General features: G+C 39.8%; 1 protein-coding gene across 2 annotated transcripts in view; it reads left to right on the top strand.

Moving 5' to 3' along the window:
* Positions 1-314: 314 nt before the first annotated feature.
* The window catches only part of LOC118324338 (IQ motif and SEC7 domain-containing protein 1-like), an 87,326-nt gene continuing 66,293 nt past the window's right edge, over positions 315-21,347 (top strand). For both annotated transcript variants that reach the window (XM_035656623.1, XM_035656626.1), the window contains exons 1-2: positions 315-974; positions 15,691-15,720. In XM_035656623.1, coding sequence (XP_035512516.1) covers positions 715-974; positions 15,691-15,720 — 290 coding nt within the window. In that variant the 5' untranslated portion in view covers positions 315-714. The remainder of the gene's footprint in view (positions 975-15,690; positions 15,721-21,347) is intronic.

A 21,347-nucleotide genomic window follows, 5' to 3' on the forward strand; every position in this document is an offset into this window, starting at 1 on the left:
GAGAGAGAGAGAGAGAGGCTACAACTACAATGCAACAAACTTATCAAAATGTGTAATGTTCTGTTTGCAATATGAGGACGTGTGCTTATGTGCAAACCCGCAGAACACACGCACTGGATATGAATCAAGACATTCTGACATTATGAACGTGAGAGAAGGTGGTCCAGAACCCCCCCCCCCCTTACAGACGCCGCTCCTGCGCTCAACGCGACCTGCAGATTCATAAAACTTGAAAACCCCGCCTACTTGACAGCCAGCGTCTGTTTACGAAAAGTCACGGGGAGCAGCATGGAGCGAAAGGTACCCAACAGAACATGTCATACCGTGCTGCCAACAGGGGGAACAACCAGACTTCAGACTCACAGAGAGCCAAGTGCGATCCTCACTATGTAGTCTGTCACATTTAGTTTACTGACATGTTTGATGCCTGCTGACATTTGCAGCTTGATGCGCGATTCTAGGAGCTTCTAGTTTAATTCTTTTTGTTTTTTTTTGTTTTTTTTGTGCAGTGGGACTTCTAAACGCGCGTACCGGGGAGTGTTTCTGCTTCTGTATGATCACCCACACCGGCTTAAAAACAATGGCGAGGCGTAAAAGGCGCAATCTGCTTTAAGTGTTGCGCTTAAACCCAGCCTGGACTACCCAGAACCATCTCGGGGGCTTCTGCGATACAACAGGGAACCAACACAGGACAAAAAAGGCACTCGGTGCGACATGGAAAGCCCGATCGAGAACCCAACCAGGGCTGTGGAATATTTGAAGGAGCTTAACAAGATCATCGAGACCCAGCAGGAGTTGCTGGAGAGGCAGAGGGGAAGGATAGAGGAGCTGGAGCAGCAAGTGTCCGACTTGTGCACGGAGAACGCCTGTCTGAAGGAGCAGTACCAGCGGCACCTGGCAACCTGCAGGCTGCTGCAGGGCAGCAACAGCCTGGTCACTCTAGGAGCCATAAAGGAACATATCACACAGGAAAAGTAAGCAATAACAACCTGTGCTATTGTATTATCTAAATTGAATAATCTGTTTAATTATACCTCTCTACATAAGTCTTTAAAGTTTAAAAATGGCACTTTATTAAAGTAGTTATTGCTAAAATCAGACCCTAACTAGTCTACTTTGAGATCATATGCTTTCCTTTTATGTTTGCTGTGAATTATACACAATTACAAAGGATGGTTATTGTTGGACAGAGCTTTTCTGAACGTGTCTGGGAATAGGAGAGAGAGAATATCACCCAGCATCATTGTGAGTGCTGATGAACAAACCTTTTACCCAACAGATTATTTTCCAGTCGAGTTGTTTCGTTTTAATTTTGCCTTTGAGAGTGTATAACTGTAAGAGTGTATGATTAAATATTCAGCAGATCGAGTTCTCTATTCTTCTTCTCAAAAACTCTTTGTCTTTTTAATTGTCTCTGATTATTCTGCTTTGTCATCTCAGTAGACTGAAGTCTAAACTGTGCCTATGCTATAGCCCACAGTGGTCTTAAAAGAGGATTTCATGCGCATGACAGGCACATATAATCCATGATATATGGAATGCAATAGGTTTAACCCCAGGGAAAATGGCACATACTTGGGATGGATCCATTATGCAATCACGTTTAAGGGCTGGCTCTATCTGCAGGCAGTGGGTTAAGCCCCAGGCAGAGCAGAGCAGGTAGGGCAGATGTAGTGGAGAATTATATCAAGAGTGCTGGTAAAGACCTTGACAGTCAGACACGCTGTGAAGATTAGCCCCCCTGTACCAGTTCTGAGTTTGAGTTCACACTCTGTTGGCTATATCTCTAAAATGCCCCAGCGTGCAGACATTTAACTCAGCTATTCACAGTCTGCAGGATCACACTTGACCTTTGTGTCCAGGGTCGTGTTAGTGTCATGCAGATCAGTGACAGCCAGTCGATACTGATGACTCATGGACTGTATGCCTTTGCTAGCTGATAAAACCAGACTCCTGAGATTAGGACATGCTCTAACACTGACCTGTAGTACGCCCCCTTTTATAAATCGCTCTCTGGCACTATATAATGGGTATTCTCTCTGATTTCCCTGGAAAATCGGACTGTCACCATCTCTCATTCTGTATGGTCACAGTGTCTGAACACTATTTCAGTCCAGCTCTGGTAGACTGGCACAGAGGATAGTGAGAAGCCTCTGATTACCCCAGTGAACCTGATGAAATATGACAGCTGTTAATAATGTAATGTGTGGTTTATGGACAATACAGGATTTAAAATGTCATTTAAGTGCGGTGTGGAATTTGAAGAAGGCGGTGGTCTTAAGCAAGACTGATTCTAAGATCAGATTCTGCAAAGGTCATTTTAGAACAGAGAAAACGGGATTTAAATAGCGTGTACTTGGAAATTTAACTGTATAGCCATCCATTTTTTGCCCCTTACTAAGGTCAGGGCCACAGTGGCAACAGCCAACCAGAGCAGCTCAGATGTCTTTTTCTTACCTTTCTTAGCTATACACCAGGTTTTCCTGAGGGATTCCTAGGAATGGGGTCTTCTCCTAATGTGCCTTTGACCGCATACTTCCAAAGGGAGGGCTAAGCAGCTGCTGGAATGCTAAAAGCCATTTGTAGACATCTTCTAGAGCTCTGGTCACTTGTAGTGGACATTTATTATTTTTAGGCATGCTAGCAGCATAGCTCTAGGGAGGACAGTGTCCGTCTGTCTGTTGGCTGGTCAGCTGATCCGCTATCTGCATTAGTCTAGACTTAAAAATCGAAATAAGTATTTGTGTCCAATACATATATTTTTATGACTAAATACTTGCAAAACTAATGACATTTCTATCAGCCTCACCTGTGCTTTGTGTTCAGTTGGCATGCTAACACACTAATCTAAGATGGTGAACATGGTAATCATTACATGTTAGCATGCTTAAATTTGCATTTAGCCCAAAGCACTGCTGTGTACTGTTTGTCTTGTTGATATTCGATAGAGTGAAAAATATTACCACTTTTTAGTCGTGTCAGCTGAAATCACTCCTAGATACAGAGGAGGAGCAGCTCAAGAACAGTACAAGGTCCTTCTGGATTGCAGATAAAGCTTATTTTATCTGCTTGTATCTGCAAGATTATTTTTTTTCCCTTTGTCACTAACTTGTGACAAAAATACTGGTTCATCAAATAAAAAGAGACTCAATACCCCATCTTTAAATAAAAATAAAAGAAAACTCCTTAACATCCCTAACATGACCATTTCCTCTCCTCATACTAAGTGGCGCCATGGAATCAATGTTGACGCTCGCTTTGAATACATAACGAAACTCCTGAAAAACACTCGATGCAAATTTAGAGATCACATGCCTGAATATCAACATCATCTGCAAACAGCAGGCTAATGTTGTTTAAACAGACACACTTCAGACCTTGGCTTTGTCCTGATATCATTCACATTAATGGAGACGACATCCGGCTTTCAGTGACATGACAATCTTGAATTGTCTTTTGTCGTTATGCCAAGAATGTGGACACAGCTCTCTTTGTGCTGTTATGCCTGTCCTTTTTCTCTCTTACCATGGGGGTTGTCATTCTAGCTATGTAATCAGGAACTGACTCACAGCTACTGTGAGGAAGCAGGTAAAAAAGCAGTTACATACAATAACCTGCAATAACTAGCTAGTTCCTGCAGCCCTCGGTTATCTGTGTGTAGACTTCTGCTTGAAAGGAAAAGTTTGACATTTTTAGGAAATATACTTATTCACTTTTTTCAAGGTAGATAAGAAGACGGACGCTACTAATACTACTACCACTACTATCTGTACAAAATCTGCCTACCAATACCTCCAAAACTCAACTAAAAGTCACTAAACTAGTTTGTTTAATCCATACAAAAATCAAAGCGTAAATGTATTTAAGTCCTTATGCTAATAGTGTATTTCTGTAAATCAAACTATTCCTTAAAGGATAGAATATGATGTTTTATCATTGGCATGAGTGCCCCGTTTACTACTTTGGCTTTCCCAGGAAGGCAAATCTTGTAATTCCTTGGTAGTTGGAAAAGATCCTCTTATAATTTTTTTCCCCAAGATTATCACCACCTCAGGAATCCACACCGAACTGAAGAGGCATGTGGCATTTTCCATATACCTATGCTGATTATAGGGACAGGTTATACTTTACTGAGCCCTGTGGAAGGATTTGAGAGCATGTAAGCTCCACAGTGGAAGGAGCCAGTAAGGTTTGAACCCTGGATCATTTTTGCTTTGGCAAGAGCTAACTGCTGAGCTCATGCTGTGTGTTAAACCTTTTATCAGGAGGGAAAATAAACATGGCAGGGGGTGATTGAGAGAGGTCGCAAGTAAGGCCAAATTGTGTTTTTACTTAGCATGTTATGCAGCCTCAAGTGACCCTGCTTTACATCTATGCAAAGTTGTTTTTGCTGTGTTTGTGTGTTTTGCCTATCTAATTTCAGTTTAAATACATAACATGTTCACTCTTGTTCGATGCATGCACGTTGTCATGTAATTTAGTCACATTGCATTTAACTCTCATTAGGGATCGTAATACAGTCCAAACATCGTATCAGTTTGCAGCTTTTATCCCCCTTTGTTTCCCTTTTCTTTTCAGCTTCCGTGTTAGTCAGCTGTATGATGCATTCATCATCATCTTGAGTATCATCTTGAGTACAGTGTGTATTATTTGTTTATACTGTACAAATAGTTGAGCTGAGGTGTCAGTCCTCTGTTGGCTTAAGATATCATCATTAAGTGACTTAATGGGAACAATGAAGGAAGGGAACAAGAAAAGAATAACGTACACCGTGTATATATTCTGCTCCAAAACATGTGACAGATACTGCTACTGAATGATACATAAGATTGTTTGCTGCTATCTTTGGTTTGGCTGTAAATGGAAGGCTTTTCCCTGTATTTTGTTTGTATGGTTTTCCCCTCTACCCTCTTGTAGGAGCAAAATGCAGAGAGCAGGAAATATGATGCACTACTGATAGTGGAACCGGTTGTGCTTATTCAAAAGCTTTGTCTGTGAATTCTGCAGAATAGGCTGCTGGGTAACATTGTCAGTCAGGGTTTCAGGATGTGTGGCTGCTGCACAGGTATTGGAAATCATCTTGGTGAGCACTGACCCTGAAGTGGATCCATAAACGCGTCCACCTAGGTGATTGTAACCCCCATTAGCTGGTTGAGTAGAATCAGCAGCGGAGTTGCCTCTCTCAGTGGATTGGTTTCTGTAAATCCAAAGCTGAAACTCCGGTTTCAGGGTTTATTCACAGTTTCTTGAGTTTAAAATAAACATCTTTGTAAAGAGATGGTTGATGTAGCACTCAAGAATTAACAATCACACACATATCAAGTTTCTTCTGTTCATGGCTCCTGAGTTGCCTGCCTTGTCAGCCCTTTATTCCAACAGTATTTCCGCTGACCCTATGCAGTTTTCTCTCCTAATGGTGTTTGTTTTTAACAGAGCTCTACAGTTACTTGTATCCCTTGTGCTCACTTAGGAATTAAATGACAGGTAATACAAGATTGCAAGTTTTTGCAGCACACATAAGTGATAAATTACTTTTCCTGATCAGTTAAGTCTGGCTGAATGTTTCAGCAGACTTTCAAGCACACACACCTGGTCTGTCTTCTTGTCTGTGAATGTAATACGTTTTAAAGTGAAACAAAAAGTCTGGAAGAGCGGTTGTGATAAATGTTTTTCTTGCATGATGCAGGACAGGCTGCTGGTTTAATCAGAGTGGATCCACCGTGATCTGAACATGTCCTCTGGGGTTTGGAGTGTCCGCAAGTGCTTTCATTTCTTATCTCGGCCCTGCTGGATGCATCTGCCAGCCCAGACTTAGCATTCAAACTTTGTCACAGGCCTGGATAGCCAACCGACTGTAAACAATATTTGGTATGCTGACGTGATCGCTGGAGAGATAACGTCTTCAGCTGCAGATGACAAAGAGCCGATGTGTCATTCTCTGCGCAGCCTAGTTTTAGGCTTACCTAAAATGTACTAAAACTGTGTTCAAACCTAATGTAGGGCTTTAAACCCAGAGACCTTTGGTAATTTGATAGCTATTACAGCATACAAGAGTTGAATATAAATGGTTTGCAGAAACAATGCAGGCGTTACCACGGAAAATTGTATTTCTCAAATGAACACTGGTGTTAGATTTGAGTATGATGGCGGCAGTGTTTGTGGAGGTAGATTTTTCTCAGGCAGTCATTTAAATTCAGTATGAATCCCAGTCAGTGAAGAAGCATAAGTAATCTTGAATGATCAAATATTGATGAATAATGTGACAAATCATTGCTAACTCCAACTCTCTCCCCTGTTAATGCTCTAATGGAGCTAAAATTAATGTTTCAGTGCTGATGAATGAGCAGCAAAGCTCTCGAATTGTTGATTCCGTGCCAGATCTCAGCCAGGATGTGTGCCAGAAGTGGCCTGGTTACCATTACCAAGGGGTTGTGCTAACATTCAAAAATGATTCGCAGGCAATTCATACAGTATATCCACATTTTGTAGAGTGGTTTATTTTCATTGCGCATGTTCAACTGCTACTTAACCGTAATTGCTTTGATGCAGAAGACCTGCAGTTGAATGTGTTTCACAAGTCAAAGCAGCTGCAGGATTATGCAAATACAGCTTTTGATGAAAGATGGATGTTAGAAAAACACGTGTTTTAGATGTATTCTAAACAGTGTTCTGCTAATGTATTTTAGTGGGATTTTATACCCTTTTCACTACTGCTTTGGGGGCTTTTTTTCACTTTCATGTAAGTTGTGTTAGAGAAATACTGATTTTTGTTTTAAAAGTTTTACAGCAAAGTCTGATGTAGGGTTGATGCATTGTGAATAAATTGTCATGTTGGATTTCATTGTTTAAAGTTGGCTTTACTGTAAAGCTAAAATGATTTGTAGATTAATCAGTTAGTTGATCAACATAACAACAAATTTGAAGACGACATATTGGGCTCTAGCAAATTGTGATGAACTTTTTTTTCCAAACTTTTTTTTGACATTTTATGGACTAAAGAAAATAGTATATCAATCGATAATGAAAATAATTGTTGCAGGACCTTCTCAAGAGTTTAAAAATACTGTGTAATCATATGAAGAAACTTGGATGACAAACAAATCAATATGTCAAACCTGATTGGTTACATAAATAAACATAAGTATAAAAGAAATGTAATTTATTTTCAATTGTTTTATTAAGTGTGTAGATATCTGCCATTTTAGAGCTAAAGCTGCAAATTTAAGATGTAACTTTTTTTTTAAATGATGTCAATATGACTGGTATTTTGGTGTATTTCATTTATTTCATTACAACATTGATCTTGTCTGTTACTCAGTACATCTCTGATGAGATTGGAATCAAGCCAGAGGAGTTAATAGTAAGAATAGTTAATCAATAGATATTGAAGTATTTGATAAAGGTTCTTTTAGGTTGTCGATCTTGGCCAGGCTGAATTAGCTCTCTAAAGTCACTGGTGGTTTTATATTGCCTTCCATCTTGGTCATAGTGAGCGTCTCTTGGCTTCTTTACTGTAATTTGCTGCTTAAGAAAACCTCAGCTGCCCTTACTAAGTCCCCTGGATAGAGACTGTAGACTGGAGATTGGCAAGTTCATAAATAGTTCACCCCAAGCCAGCGTAACGGCTTTAGCATGTGTTTTGGGACCCCTCGGCATGAAATAATAGCATGATGGAGAAAGCTGTTTCTTGTGGCTGGTGGCGTCCACTCATTTACCCAGCGATCTGCTGAACAATCAGTGTGCCAGACCAAATTTACGAGCACATGAACTCCATCTCTCCAGCAAAGCCCCCTCTAATGAAATACCCCTGCTAGATTAATGTCTGCGCAGGGATGATTTGCATTCAGACTCCCCTATAAATCTCAAGCAATGGCCAAAGACAATTTGCAACTTGCACTCAAAATCAACTGCAGGCTGCCTTTATCTGTAATGGACTGTCCCTCTTTGCATCTCAGAGTGACCACAGCCTTGCTGGAAGACAGCCAGGTGCTGTTGACCTCAATCAGGCCTATTAAGACAGAGTTAAGGTTGGTTTGTGTCCTTTGATCTCACTGGTTGTCCCACGAGAAAGGATAATGATGGCTTTAATGACCAATGTTACCTCTATCTGATGGTGTTACTGGTAAAGGCCACACCAAGGGGGGTCGGATGGCACAGCTTAGTGTGAGTATTAAGTTTAAATCACCAAACTCTGCACCGCTGCTTGAGTTTGATTTAACTTTTGACTCTGAGATTGCATTGATGATGCTTGGTGCTCAAACGCAGTCAAAGTGGATGGACACTTTTACACAAATGTCATACTCCCAGATGTAAAAGAAATGCTCTGCAGAAATATTTCCTGGGTGTATGTATATGAATAATGTATTTTAACTGTTAAGAATGTAAAGATATATTGCGAGACAGTTAAATTGCGATACAAATATGTGAAGATTAAAAATGAATTATGATAGTGTTTTTAAACAGTAGACGGTGCAATCTACTTTTGACTTTGCTTGTCCGATGTTTTACATCGTTCACAACTGTATCAACGTGCAAAGATACCACTGGCACTTATATTAAATATGCATTGTTTCATACAGTGAATACCCTGTCTCAGAATTTAAAAAAGGATTCTATAATTTGATAAAGAAAATGTAAGAGAACATTTTGTAGATTTTTAATTTTGTTAAAAAACTTGTGAGAAAATTATATTGTGAATCCTGTATTGTGAAGAGTATTGTATTGTGAATTAGGTGTGTTATTATATGTTATTCCACTATAATAAATAATCTTTTTTTCTGTGTGTGTAGCATGAGGGGACTGCAGACTTTCCTTTCACTGAACAACCTTGTGTTGTATAATGTTAAATACATTTCCTTGATCCTTGAAGATTGTGTGGAAGCAGTCTTGTCCCTCATTTGCATTTTGTCTGTATGATCTGCCAGTAGGAACTTGAGGGATAACCAACTACATACTTGTCTAAGAAAGGTATGTTAAAAGACATGTATGGCTTTAACTTAAGCCCCCATCTACGATTAATGTTGAGCCATCACAGATTCAGTTGAGTCTATGTTTTCATTTCCTGCCCAGTATACTTGAGTCTCATTTGCATTAAAAAGCTGCAATTTTCTTTTTTCAAAACTAACTTTCTGTATTATTTGCTGAAACTTTCACTATATCCTGACAGTAAAACATGAGACAGATAATCTGTGAAAAAAATCAGGTTCCTCAGGCTTCTCCTAGTGCTTTTACTAGAATCCACAGTGTCTGAATAAAAACCAATCAGAGCTGAGAAAGATATTCACAGGTTGTCAAATACGCTTTTTTTATTGAGTCTCGTTCCCAGGGACCCAAAGCAAATAGCAAATATGACAAAAACGTTTATTAAAGTTACCCACTATAGTTTTAAAGGTACCCTGTGGAGGTTTTCGGATGTAAATGCGAATGGAAAGAAGGAAAGGAAAACAATGCATTCAGCTTGTTTGTTAGACCTCAAGGATACACACAATATACATTCTGGTGAGTAATGAACTGATTGAAGACAGAATGTTAACAGAAACCTTGTTTACAAGATAACTTAATGATATTTAAGTTTGGGTGGATTTAACAACACAGATATTCAAGGAATAGTATGGAATTATAGGAAATAGGCTTGTTCACTTTCTTGTGGAAAGTTTAATATGCTATATGTGTCTGTTTTTATATTGCTATTATGCTATCATGAAACATTTCATTTCTCAGTTTGTTTACATAATTGGTGACAGGCATAGCCTATATAACCCTTCCTAAAAGGTTCGCAATTATTCTATTTTGTCAGTTTCTGCAGTTTCTGAGAAAAATGCAGTATAGTAAGTTAAATGTATTTTGTAAATTTAATGCACACTTTATGTTTACTTTACACCCTTTTTACTTCAAGCTAGCCAAGTGTTCACATCACTTTCCTCCCTCCTTTATCATTACAAACTGTGATCAACACTAAAGCGGTGAGGCCAAATACGGTCGCCTGTTCATTCTTTATTTCTTCACAGTTGAACCAATTATCCGTCTCGCAGCTGTCAAAACCAGCTGATGCAGCAGCTGAATCGAAGGCAATTTGTAGCATAGTACCTGTGGAGAGCTGTTTGAAAGGCTGCCACTAGTTTTCTGCCAAGTGGGAGTGCGGTGAGTGTGTGTGTGTGTGTGTGTTTGTGTGGATCGCTGACAAGGTGGAGGCTGAGTCAACAGCTAAACACAGATGAGGAGCTACTGCTCACACATCTTTTTAGTCATCACGGGTCGATGTCAAATACGGACTTCCTCATAGCTTGCTGGGCCTTTGACAACCAATATTTGGGCTGAAAATTCTCTGGGAAGTAGTTTCAGGAGTCGTACAAACAATACTCTCAACATCACCTCTGCCTGCAGCTCTCGATTGTGTGGTTTCTAACATAGCTGACATGTCTACCTTCAAAAGGGAAAGAGAGACTTGCGAGTTCAACAGTTTTCATTGCTTCTACTTATTGGTGTTGAGGCTATAATCTGTGTGTTTCCACTCTGGCTGCCGGCATGCACTGTGTTTGTGTTTTGTGTTACCCTGGAGATTCTGAGGGCTGATCTAAATCCAAGCAATATGTTCAGGAATGCAGCCAGAGTGAAAGTGAGATTTTCTCATATCCAGCTCCCTGTTAGGTCAGGTGCTTAGCAGAGTCAAGGTTGGAGGAAAGGTCAGTCTACCTTTTCAGCAGGAACAAATGTGTCAAGGATCTGAGATACCGACAGACTTAAAAATGTTGGATTTTATTTACATTTGAGACTGTACTGAGTCTTTCCACTAGGCTTTTTGTCCAGAAATAACATTATAACATCTTATATAATATATAATATATAATATAATAATATTTAGCGATTTCAGAACAAACTACATCTTCACATTTCACCTTGGCATGCATAACCTAAATGCAGCCAAGACAGATGTAATGTTTTCCAAAGGCTCATCAATAAAGGCACCGCTCCCAACTTGACAACAATACTGATGATTGACAGTCAGTATATCAATCACCTTAAAGCTCCAGTTCCTCTGCCAGTGCATTTCATGCTCCTTGGCATTTGTCTAAATAATATATTGACTATTTGGGCAACGTCAGATGAGCATATGATGAAAAATTAAAGTGGACGGAAGCTGGTGGACGGTTTTGAGCAGTTTTCAGCATTACGTACCAGTGTGTATGTGTGTGCAAGTTTGTGTGTGTGTGTGTGTGTGTGTGTGTGTGTGAGTGTGAAGGCCTGATACCCTCCCTTTATGCAGGGGCAGACAGCCAGCAGGGGTCACACACCAGTAACTCCTTAGAGATACATAATTTGACAGCACCATGAGAAGCAAACCACTACAGAGGACTGGACTGACTCATTAGATCTGCTTAGCCAGACACATTTTTGCCTGTAATTAGTTGATAATTAATACGGATCATTTAGGTCTCAGTAATATGGACACCACAAGTATGTAGCGCACACACAGAGCAGCTTTAACATGCAGTATGATGAATCCCCTTCGTTTATAAGGCCCTAAACCAAGGGAAGCAGACATAAAGACTCACATGCGTGCCCGTCAGTAGGCAAGCAAGAGCAAAATCTACATCAAATGTTGAAATGCTGCGTGCTTTATCCTGACTGCAGTGTTCTTTTTGAGAAAAATGGATCTTATAAAATACTGACAATAACTATGAAATATCGTACAAGATCGTCAAGCTTCATAGTGTGCCTCTGAGGAACCTGTCAGTGTGAATGAGCTGTTATAGCCGACTGCAGGTTCAACTCATTGATCATTTGGTGACATTGTTGTGAATGGAGGCCAAGTGCTGTTCTGTTTTCGGTAGAAAGTTTAGTAAATTCTGTGTTACTTCAGATGTGATTTATTCTTTTTCATCACAGCTCGAAGGGGTTTGTTCGCTAAAGCTTGAAGGGTTTCATGGCTGTCATGGTTGCCGCAGAATGACACAGTATATTCAATGAACCCAATAACTGTTTGGGCAACTTTGGAAATAACTCTGGTCTAAGCAGTTCACTTAAGGACTCTGTAAAGTTCATAAAGGAATTCCTGCTGCTAGCTTATTGAAGCATAGTCAAAGATGAAGTTAGGGCTGCGTGTCCTGATTTCAAAGTTGAAGGAGTGGAAAAAAAATTTGGGAGAAAGGAAGGTAAAATAATAAAAGTAAACACACTTAGAAAACCTTGTTACTTGGAAAATGTGTCATCAATCACACACCTGTGCACAAACTGTAATTACTTGATTTTCTTTTGAATTCAGGAAAGGAAATAGCCATTTCCTTTATTGCTTTAGCACTCCGCTTTTTTTCTTATTGCCATATTAAGGGCGGTAATGTGATAAAGTGCTAGAAGCCATTTTTTCAAGGCTTAACCCTACTAAATATTTTACAGCAAAAAACAAATAATGGGTTTATAATTACACTGGAGCAGGTCTCTACTGAAAGAGGCGAGGAAAGTAAAACAGCTTAAGGGGAAAGTGTCCAAGCCTTTATGATACATGGTACTGTATTTAAAAGTACAGAAATGATTATGCTAAAAATAGGCTACAAACACGTTCAAAAGGGGGATACATGCTGCAGCAAGATGTAGACGTTTGAATCATTGCTGCTGTGTGGCCTACTGCATATGACGTTCCAGTTCATTTGAAGCCAGGCAGGGAGCTATGATTAAATGACTGGTGCATTTTCTGCAGTCGTGTCCAGTTGCACTTACTCTTGCAGAAAGGCAGATTGATAAACTCTGAGTCAGCATTTTTTGCACTGGGTGTGCCCTCTGTCCATTTCCTCCATCACAACAGGAAACAGGCTGTCCTTGTTACAACAGACTCCGAGCCACAGGAAAAAGGGGGCACAAATGTATACCATCCACGCACACGCAAGGGACACACATGAAAACACCGATATGCTTGAGGTAAAGGGCAGGTTGAGGACACTAAAGGCAGCAGTGTAAGGTTTGGTTTAAGGAAGCAGCTGGGTTGAAGTTTTAATTCTGCCACCGGAGATTTGGCTTCTCTCTGGGCCACCATTGGAGAAACCGATCTCACAGCTTGTGGAGGCCTTCCAGTGGAATGATACCTCCAATGGGATTTGGCATTTCATGCATTATTTAAGTCTCTGGGAATGCACCTGAAAGAAACTCAGTAGCCAGTGTTTCTGCGCAGTGCAGAAGAAAAACAGTTTAACTTTCACATTCACATGTCCATCATCGTAAGGATGATAGAGTCTGCTTGAATAAGGCAGTACAATGTGGAATTTGTTCCTTTCACCGCTAGGTAAATGAGCTTTGAAATTAATTAATACTTCATACATTTAAATAGAACCACATGTTCTGAAAAAGAGCTCACTTTGTCTATTATGTCTACTATGTTCCAGATTTATACCTCAAATCAAATCAATACAACTCTTAGTGGTTTAGACTGAGCTCTGTTAATAAAGGTTGGCAGCAGCAGCAGCAGTAGTAGTAGTAGTAGTAGTTTTTAGTGTCCTTTGCAGGACTGCAGGACAAAGGAGCTGTCCAGGGTTCTGACTACTTCTTCCTTGCTCTGATTTGCTCCTTGAGTGTCGGGTGTGCATGGCTGGGTGCAAGCAGCAGCTTAAAAGACGGACATATCATTCAGCAAGCAAAAAGATTTGTGAAATATGGTTTTGGTCCGATCATTTTTTTCAGTGATGCATTGTATACACAGCAATCAATAGCTTCAGTAATTGCTACTGGATCTGTACTGCAGCACGTGTGTCAATGAATCTCATCCCTCCACTGCATTATATTGACCCAGCTTTAGTTTTCACCTCACCCTAATTCACACTGTCGTGATGGGTTTTGCGCTAATGAAAACAACAGTGGTATCAAGTTTTATCTGTTCTTTATGGAATAATTAATGTCTTTGCTGCTATACCAGACAATCTGAAGCAAATGTTTAAGGAATAAAAGAGCGAAGAGAAAGGTGCACAGCTAACAGAAAAGAAATCAGAGAAGTGAAGTAACTAAGAGTGATGAGAAAGGAGAAAACAAAACACTCAGCCAGCAGAGAATTGGCCAAAGCATTATGTAACAGAGAGGATCGTTATCTCATCGAGCCAACCCAACATCAAGCTGAACTGTACACACTTTCTAAGAAGCAGAACCTTTGCAGCTACAGTACCTAATGGTATAGTAAGTCAGTCACTGTACTGTCTTTTAATTTCCCTCTGGGATTATTAAAGTATTTCTGATTCTGATTCTGATAACCAAGAATACCTCATTGTTTTTTTCCATGTGAAAAAGGCAACAAGGGGGCTCATAAATTTGCCCTGATGCAACCATGCAGTCATTTTATTGCCCCTTAGTGTTTGGTTCACAGAACAGGCTACATTTTATTTCTGTGGTGTGAAGTAGACTTTCTGTGCTGCTGGAATGCCATTTACTGCTGTATATATCTCAAAGTGCCTAAGAGATTTCATGACAGATGCAGAACACAGAGTGTGGGACAGCAAACACATGATAACATACACAGAGCCACAGTGAGTAATGTGTTTTACTAGGTACTAGGAAGTTTGTTCTAAAATATGTCCCCAAAATAGCCATATAAATCCAAGCGCTATTAAATCAGCACTTTGTTACAGGTTCCAGAAGGGTTTTTCCACATTTTGAATTCATTTTTGGATAATATCCTCAGTGTCACTTGACATATAAACAAACACAGGAGTCTTCTGGATAATTTAACAGACCTATACATTTAAGTTATGACTATTATAAAATAATTTACACTTCTAAACCTTTCTGAGAAATGATGTTTGGTCTGTCAATTTGGCATGGAAGACAGCTCTAAATATTAAAATACCCCTGATCCTTGGCTGCCATTGCCATGAAGAATAATCTAGCACATTAGTTGATCCTTTCAATTTTTATTTAAAAGTGAATTGATTGTATCTGGTCAGTTTTCTCAACAGTGTTGTCTTTAGCAGGGCATGTAACAGAATATAAAGCCGGATGGTTGGATATTTCTTGCTGCTTTTTATTTGTATTTTCTAACATAGTTGGTCATATTTTTTACAAACGATTTAACTGGGAGAGTGTAAAGCTGTGGATGTGCTCCAACTATGAATCATCTCAAACTGTCTACTGTGAAAATAAAAGGGTGTTTTACTTCCAGAACCACTGGAAAATAGTGCCTCCCACTTTGTAACTCATGTCTTCCATGAAAAAGGCCTATTCAGTAGTAATGTTTGAGACTGTGGGTTGTTGAGGTGTTCCTAAGGTTTTGCCCACCCTTGATTTTCTTAAAATAAAGGTGCACGGGGATAAAAACTCCACTCAATCTAGTATTGTATAACAAAAAGAAAGCTTTTGTGTCTGCAAAAGCAAGATACTATGTTAATAATAAACACTGCATTGGCAGAGAAGACATTTCTGACACACCCAGTGGAATATCAATGTATCATTTTGTGAATGTCACATGTGAGCTGTAGCTGGAGTTTAAAGGTTTGCCATTTCTAAGGATGCCAGATTGATCTGTTTGAAAGTGATGCAGCCTTCAGTGCCAGATTGCTAAACTTGGCTGCTAATAATGTAGTTGCTGAATCAAGAGACCGTGGTCAGTGAGGCGTTTTGTTACTGTCCATGTCATTAGCTGGATTACTGACATACTGCAGCATTCTTGTTTCTACCTACTCAACAAAATCAATGAACCAGTGTTTTTCTGTCTTCCAGGTCTGAATTGGACTCTTCCAGAATGGTCAGGTATGTCCTGCTGTTCTAATAACTGCTCAGGATTGTACATCTGCCTGAATTTTGTTAATATTCTCTCTTAAAACATGTCTAAATTCTGTGCCTTTTGGTGGGAAAATGCTTTGGTGAAGGTGCTTTTTGCCATTTGTGTCTGTAAAGCTGAGCATCCTAGCATTCTAGCATGCTAGCCAGAGTGAGTTTCCCTCTGTCTGAAGGATTGAGGTGCCTGGATATTACGATGTGGAGGAAATGATGAGATTTTATGTCAAGTGTAACCCAAGGTCACACTCCACCGTTGTTAGCTTGTTCACTTTGTGAACTGTAATGGCTAGAGATTTGTAAGTGGTGCCTCTGCTGACAGAGTTAAGATGTGGACTGATTTAAAACTGTAATGTGAATCCATCATTGCTGCGAACACAGCTATGAAATATGGCTTACACGTAGGGAGTAGATCGCCCTCTTTCACTGGTAAACACATGCCTTATCTGCAGCTTCTCTCTTTAGGGATCCCTCCCTGTGGGATCCAAACAACCTCTTCTTCTGCCTCTGTAGCACAGTGTATTAAGGACCCGACTGTGTCAAGACAAGTTGAACACAGTGTAGCGGAGCCTGTGTTTTAGTGAAAATTTTCCAGGCCATGTCGGTTCTTCCCTTAGGTGCTCGACTGTCTGGGCTCCCCAGGCCGCTTTTCTTCTGCTCTGCTCTGAATGTCCTATGACAAATTTGAAGCGAATCCAGAGGGCCACAGCTTGGAGATGTGTGCCAGTCTTTGTATTTATACCATCACGGTAAATGTGTGTGTGTGTGTGTGTGTGTGTGTGTGTGTGTGTGTGCAAGAGTGAGAGATGTGCATGTTAAGTTTGTCTGCCACTCAGTAGCATCCCCTCCAACAGCACTGTACCAAAGGAAAAAAAAAATAGGTTATATCAAAATTTTATATGTACTGTATGCAATCGGTTGAATACGAATGTATGATCAGTTTCTTGTGTGTGTGTGTGTGTGTGTGTTGGTAGGTTGCCAAATAGTAATCTCACTCAAAACATCTGTATGTTATAATCGATGTCATAATGGATGTTATTTGAAGATTTAGAAGTGTGAGAGTGTCTTTGGTTACAAAGCTTTGCCTCAGGTGAAATTGCTTGTAGACAAAAGAAATAATAAACAAGTCTGTGTTCAGTAATTTAGTAAGTCATTAAGTGTTGTTTTACTTTGGAGAATTTTCTTCTTTAAACACACATCTCTGTAAACAATGCTAGCATTCAATCTTACCCTGCAGCTCTCAGTATTGATATTTGCAAAGTGGCGAATAATATTGATTGGAAAATGTGATCTAAGCCCAAACAATGTTAGTTTACACTTTTGGTATAGTTGACACTGTAGTTTACAGTTGTTTTTTCAATACAGTATATTCATATGTTTTATTTGTTGTCTTTTAAGTAAGTATAATTTATTTTTTTACACTTCTGAAATATTCTCATACGTATTTATGAGAGTCCAGTGTAATGAATATTCATTGGGGAAATAGTTTTCCATAACAGATGTTATACAAATCAGAAGTAGGTCCTCTGATTTTTATCCATATCTCGCAGCCCGAGTTAGTGTTGCTGCTGGTGGTGGAATCTAAATGCATAGCAGTAGAAATGGAGGACAAGGCTTCAGAGGCAAACACTCCCATCTCACCAAATTGATGCTTTGATGTGGTTGGAAACCTCCCAAATGGCAGCAGCCGTCTTCCGCATGCTGCACTTGGTTGTGAATTTGGCCACAGTTCCCAGAATCTTCCCCTCATTAATATGAAGCTGAGGCCATGCCAAGACTTTTATTGTGCTACTGATTTTCGATCTTTATGTGCACATCTCTACCAGCACATTTTGCATCATGTGACTCGTTGGCAGCGTCGTACATAGTGTTGGATGCAAAAGCCATGACATTTCTGAATTAAAGTGATTGCTAACCCCTGCTTTGACACGATGGCACTGATCCTGAAAATCAATGAAAAGCTTCAAGAGCAGCTCATCTCACACTATGTCAGGTGCAGTTGGTGATACTGTGGTAATGTTAAGCTGCTCAACATTTGACACATCTCTTTAAATTAGACTAGATCTACAAGGTGTTTTATGCAGGACTGACAGTAATTGTAAAACAGTTTATTAAATTATATGTAATTGGACAATAAACAAGGGAATAATCGAATAATTAACAAGTGAATGAATGAATCAAGCAATAAACAGGGGTATTTTTTTAAGTCAGTATTTTAATTAAAATGTTGGCTTCCCATTCACTTTTCGATTTGCGAAATTATTGTTTATATGGAAATCTATGTCTTTGTTCCGGCTGAACTTTTCTTATTAGCTGTTGATGCACCAAGAGCTCTCATGGCTTCATAGTTTCTAGTCCACCTACTAACACAAGACCAGAAGGTACAGTGAGTAAGAGATGTTGTTTATGTAATGCAGACCAGCAAGTGGTTCCACTACAAAGCATTCGTTAACAACATAAAAACAGGCTCATGTGCATTAAAGAATATTACATTAATAACCACATAAGTGCAGCTTGTCCTACATACATGAATTAATTTTACTTATAGTCCAACACTATGTTATGGAAGCAAAAAAGGGTTGTATGGGAATTTTATAAGCAACTGAATGCCTAATTATTAAATGTAATCACTACCTAATACTTTGTACGTTGAAAATTAATTCATGACAGTGAAATATTTCACTCAATTTATGTGGTTTGAACTCACCTCATAACTTTCTGGTAATTGTGCAGTTTTAAAGACTTGATATTAATGTTGTTTTATTACAGTTCAAGCGTTCAGATAGAAAATACACGTCACGTCATTATTCAAATAATATATTCTGGTCAGATTTTTTTTTTTGCAACACTCAAGTCTGAATGAAATCAATCAGACCCCTGTCCTATCCTCGGTTATGTAAGTAATACAATGCAAGAAAGAGTTAATTAATTAAGCAATTACATTTTGAAATGGCAAAATTTGATATACCTCAATATTAACCACCGCACACTGGATTGACTTTACTGTGATTCATGACTCATTCATTGAGTCATTCCAGTGTGCGGTGGTTAATTTAGATTTTTAACTGCATAGTTCTGCGACCTACCGGCGCCTGACTTTCTGGCTGTGCATGGGGAGTTTCTTTTACTAGCTATTACCTTTCTCGAAATTTCAAAGAGGGGAACCTAATAAACCTAATAAATTCAGATTGATGGTTTTCAGAGTACAATATTTCAGTGCTATAAATTTAGATTTTACCAGTATGTTTTCAGTACTGGTCAAATTTCACAATTAGGGATACAGTTTCTTTTAGAGAATACAAATTATTTTGGCCTTTCTTTGCTTCCACACGGTAGAGCTCCACTGCACTGCACACAGTTAGCATCAGTAAAAACGTAAAGTATAAGTATCACAGTGTAATTATTCAGTGGCATCTATTTAATGTGAAGCAGCAGCCACTTTCAAATTGCTCTGACCGTTGCTGGGAATTTCTCAGTCACATATTTTATCTTGGTACTGTGTTCCCCTTTTGTATCAGAGCTAAACGCTGTTTAAAATCAACTACAACTGCCAACACAGCACTCTACTGACAACACACAGCAGACTTACAGTCACTTACATCTCTCACCTTGTTAATATGCCACACCATGACACAACTGAGCCTGGCTGTTTAAAATTTTGTGTGTTACACTGCTTGGTAGGTTTCATTATCATTAATAATGGAAAAGCCACTGAACTTGGCACAGGCGCTATAAATAAATAAGCCCTGCTCCCGAAGGATTGCTTTGCACTGGTTTGATAGAAGTTTGAGTGTGTGTTTGGGTGTGGAGAGAGAGAGAGAGACAGAGATTGGCCCTGTGATGGCGGGGGGGGGGGGGATTATTCTCATACACACTCCGTGGCTAATGAGAGAGGAATAACAACATGCCGATGTTTAATTGGTCTGCTGTTCTGTAATAAGAATGGATGACTTCATTCAGATGTGATTAGAACCTGGGTGAGATAGGCAGGCAGGCGCTCAAGAGCCTCAGTGACCTGCTTTTATTGGATTGTTCTTTAGTGAACGTCGGATGATAAGATGTCCTCTTGCTCCCTGATGCACTTTTGTACAGCACTCATTCATAAACCCAGACTAGCACACAGCAAAAGGCTAAAGCGGAGGAGCAGCAGTCCCGACATTTATCACATCAATGAGGATGAAAGTGCTTTTGTCTATCATTGAGCAGTTGCGAGTCAATTTGTGCTCTTGTTATTTATACCTGTTTGCTTCTGCCCGTGTGTGTATTGTGATGAATGGCAGTTTTTTTTGGAGTGAGGCTTATTCAAACTTCATATTGTAATGGTGTATCCATGACTTTTATTGAACCTGTGATCAGACACATACAAAGGCCAGAGTAGCTTGTCAGAGACCTGCGGCATAGTGAGTGACTGGGGGGAAAGCCTCAGAGGGGTCTGCGGCTTTTATTTCCCTGTAATTCTCCACAGAGAGTTGGGGAAACAGAGAAGTAGAGAGGGAGGGATTATAAAGCCCCCCCCCCCACCTCACTCTCTTCTTCCCCCCCCATTATTGTAGAGATGACAATGAAGAGAATAAAGCTTTGCTGGGCTGCTTCTGTGGAGGTCAAAACCTCTCTCAAAACTATGTCTCAAAACAACAGCAGTAAGCAAAGTGTTTCCAATCAATTTAAACATTAATTCAGAACAACTTCTTGTTGTATGTAGTGTAAACCTTTTGTGGGATCATTTAAAAAGCAGAATGACATGCAAAAGGAATTAACATACAGTTTTAAATGGGAGCAAAGAGACTGTATTCTTGCAACTTCTTCTAACAGATGAGGCATTCGCCTAAATAGCTATGGAGCTGCAGTTTTTCTATCTGCAGGCAGGACATTTCTCTAAAACAGCACAATGTGTGGACTGAACTGTGCTTAATTCACACATAAATCTAACCTAAAAAGAGTTGGCCGATCCTCCCGGCTGACAGAACGAGTCAGGACAGCTGAACTGATATTTGTCTGCGGGGATGAGAGGTGACAGTGCTGCGTTTCAGGGCCGGCCTAGTGCTGTCTCACCCTCAGCCGATGCTCTCCACAGAGATCACACAAACCTATCGTCTTCTCTTGTCTCTTTCTTCATCTCTTGTTGCTATGGAGATTGATGCTTAACTTCGATGGGTAGGACAACAAGCCTGCTGTCTTTGTCCTTGAGAGCAAACTGGATTTCAGGTCGTAATCCGGCATTGTTCTGAAAACAGTTCCCGCCACAAGGAATTAAACAAAACAGAGCATGGATGTGCAGTGTATGGTGGAAGAAGTCTTAGAACATCTCTCCTAGGTGGAAAAGAACTGCCATTTTTCTTTAATGAACTGTGGGTGTTTGTGCGACAGGTCTGAAACAAGGTCTGAGTGTTGGACTTTTCAGACTAATCCAAGGTTCACAGCTATCAACTCAGCCAGAGCAGAGACATTAGCATTTTTGAAATTAATAATTCATTCTGCCGAAACAGTAGCAAATGGCAGCAGCCATGACACAATTAGCCATTGATATTACTCAGGGCCTCAGAGCGGCATTTTTCATACAAGCTGTGTTAAAGAATGAACAATACTTATTTAGCTACAAA

The sequence above is a fragment of the Morone saxatilis genome, unplaced genomic scaffold, assembly GCF_004916995.1.
Source record: "Morone saxatilis isolate NCDOM2014 unplaced genomic scaffold, NCSU_SB_2.0 Contig15, whole genome shotgun sequence".
Lineage (NCBI taxonomy): Eukaryota > Metazoa > Chordata > Actinopteri > Moronidae > Morone > Morone saxatilis.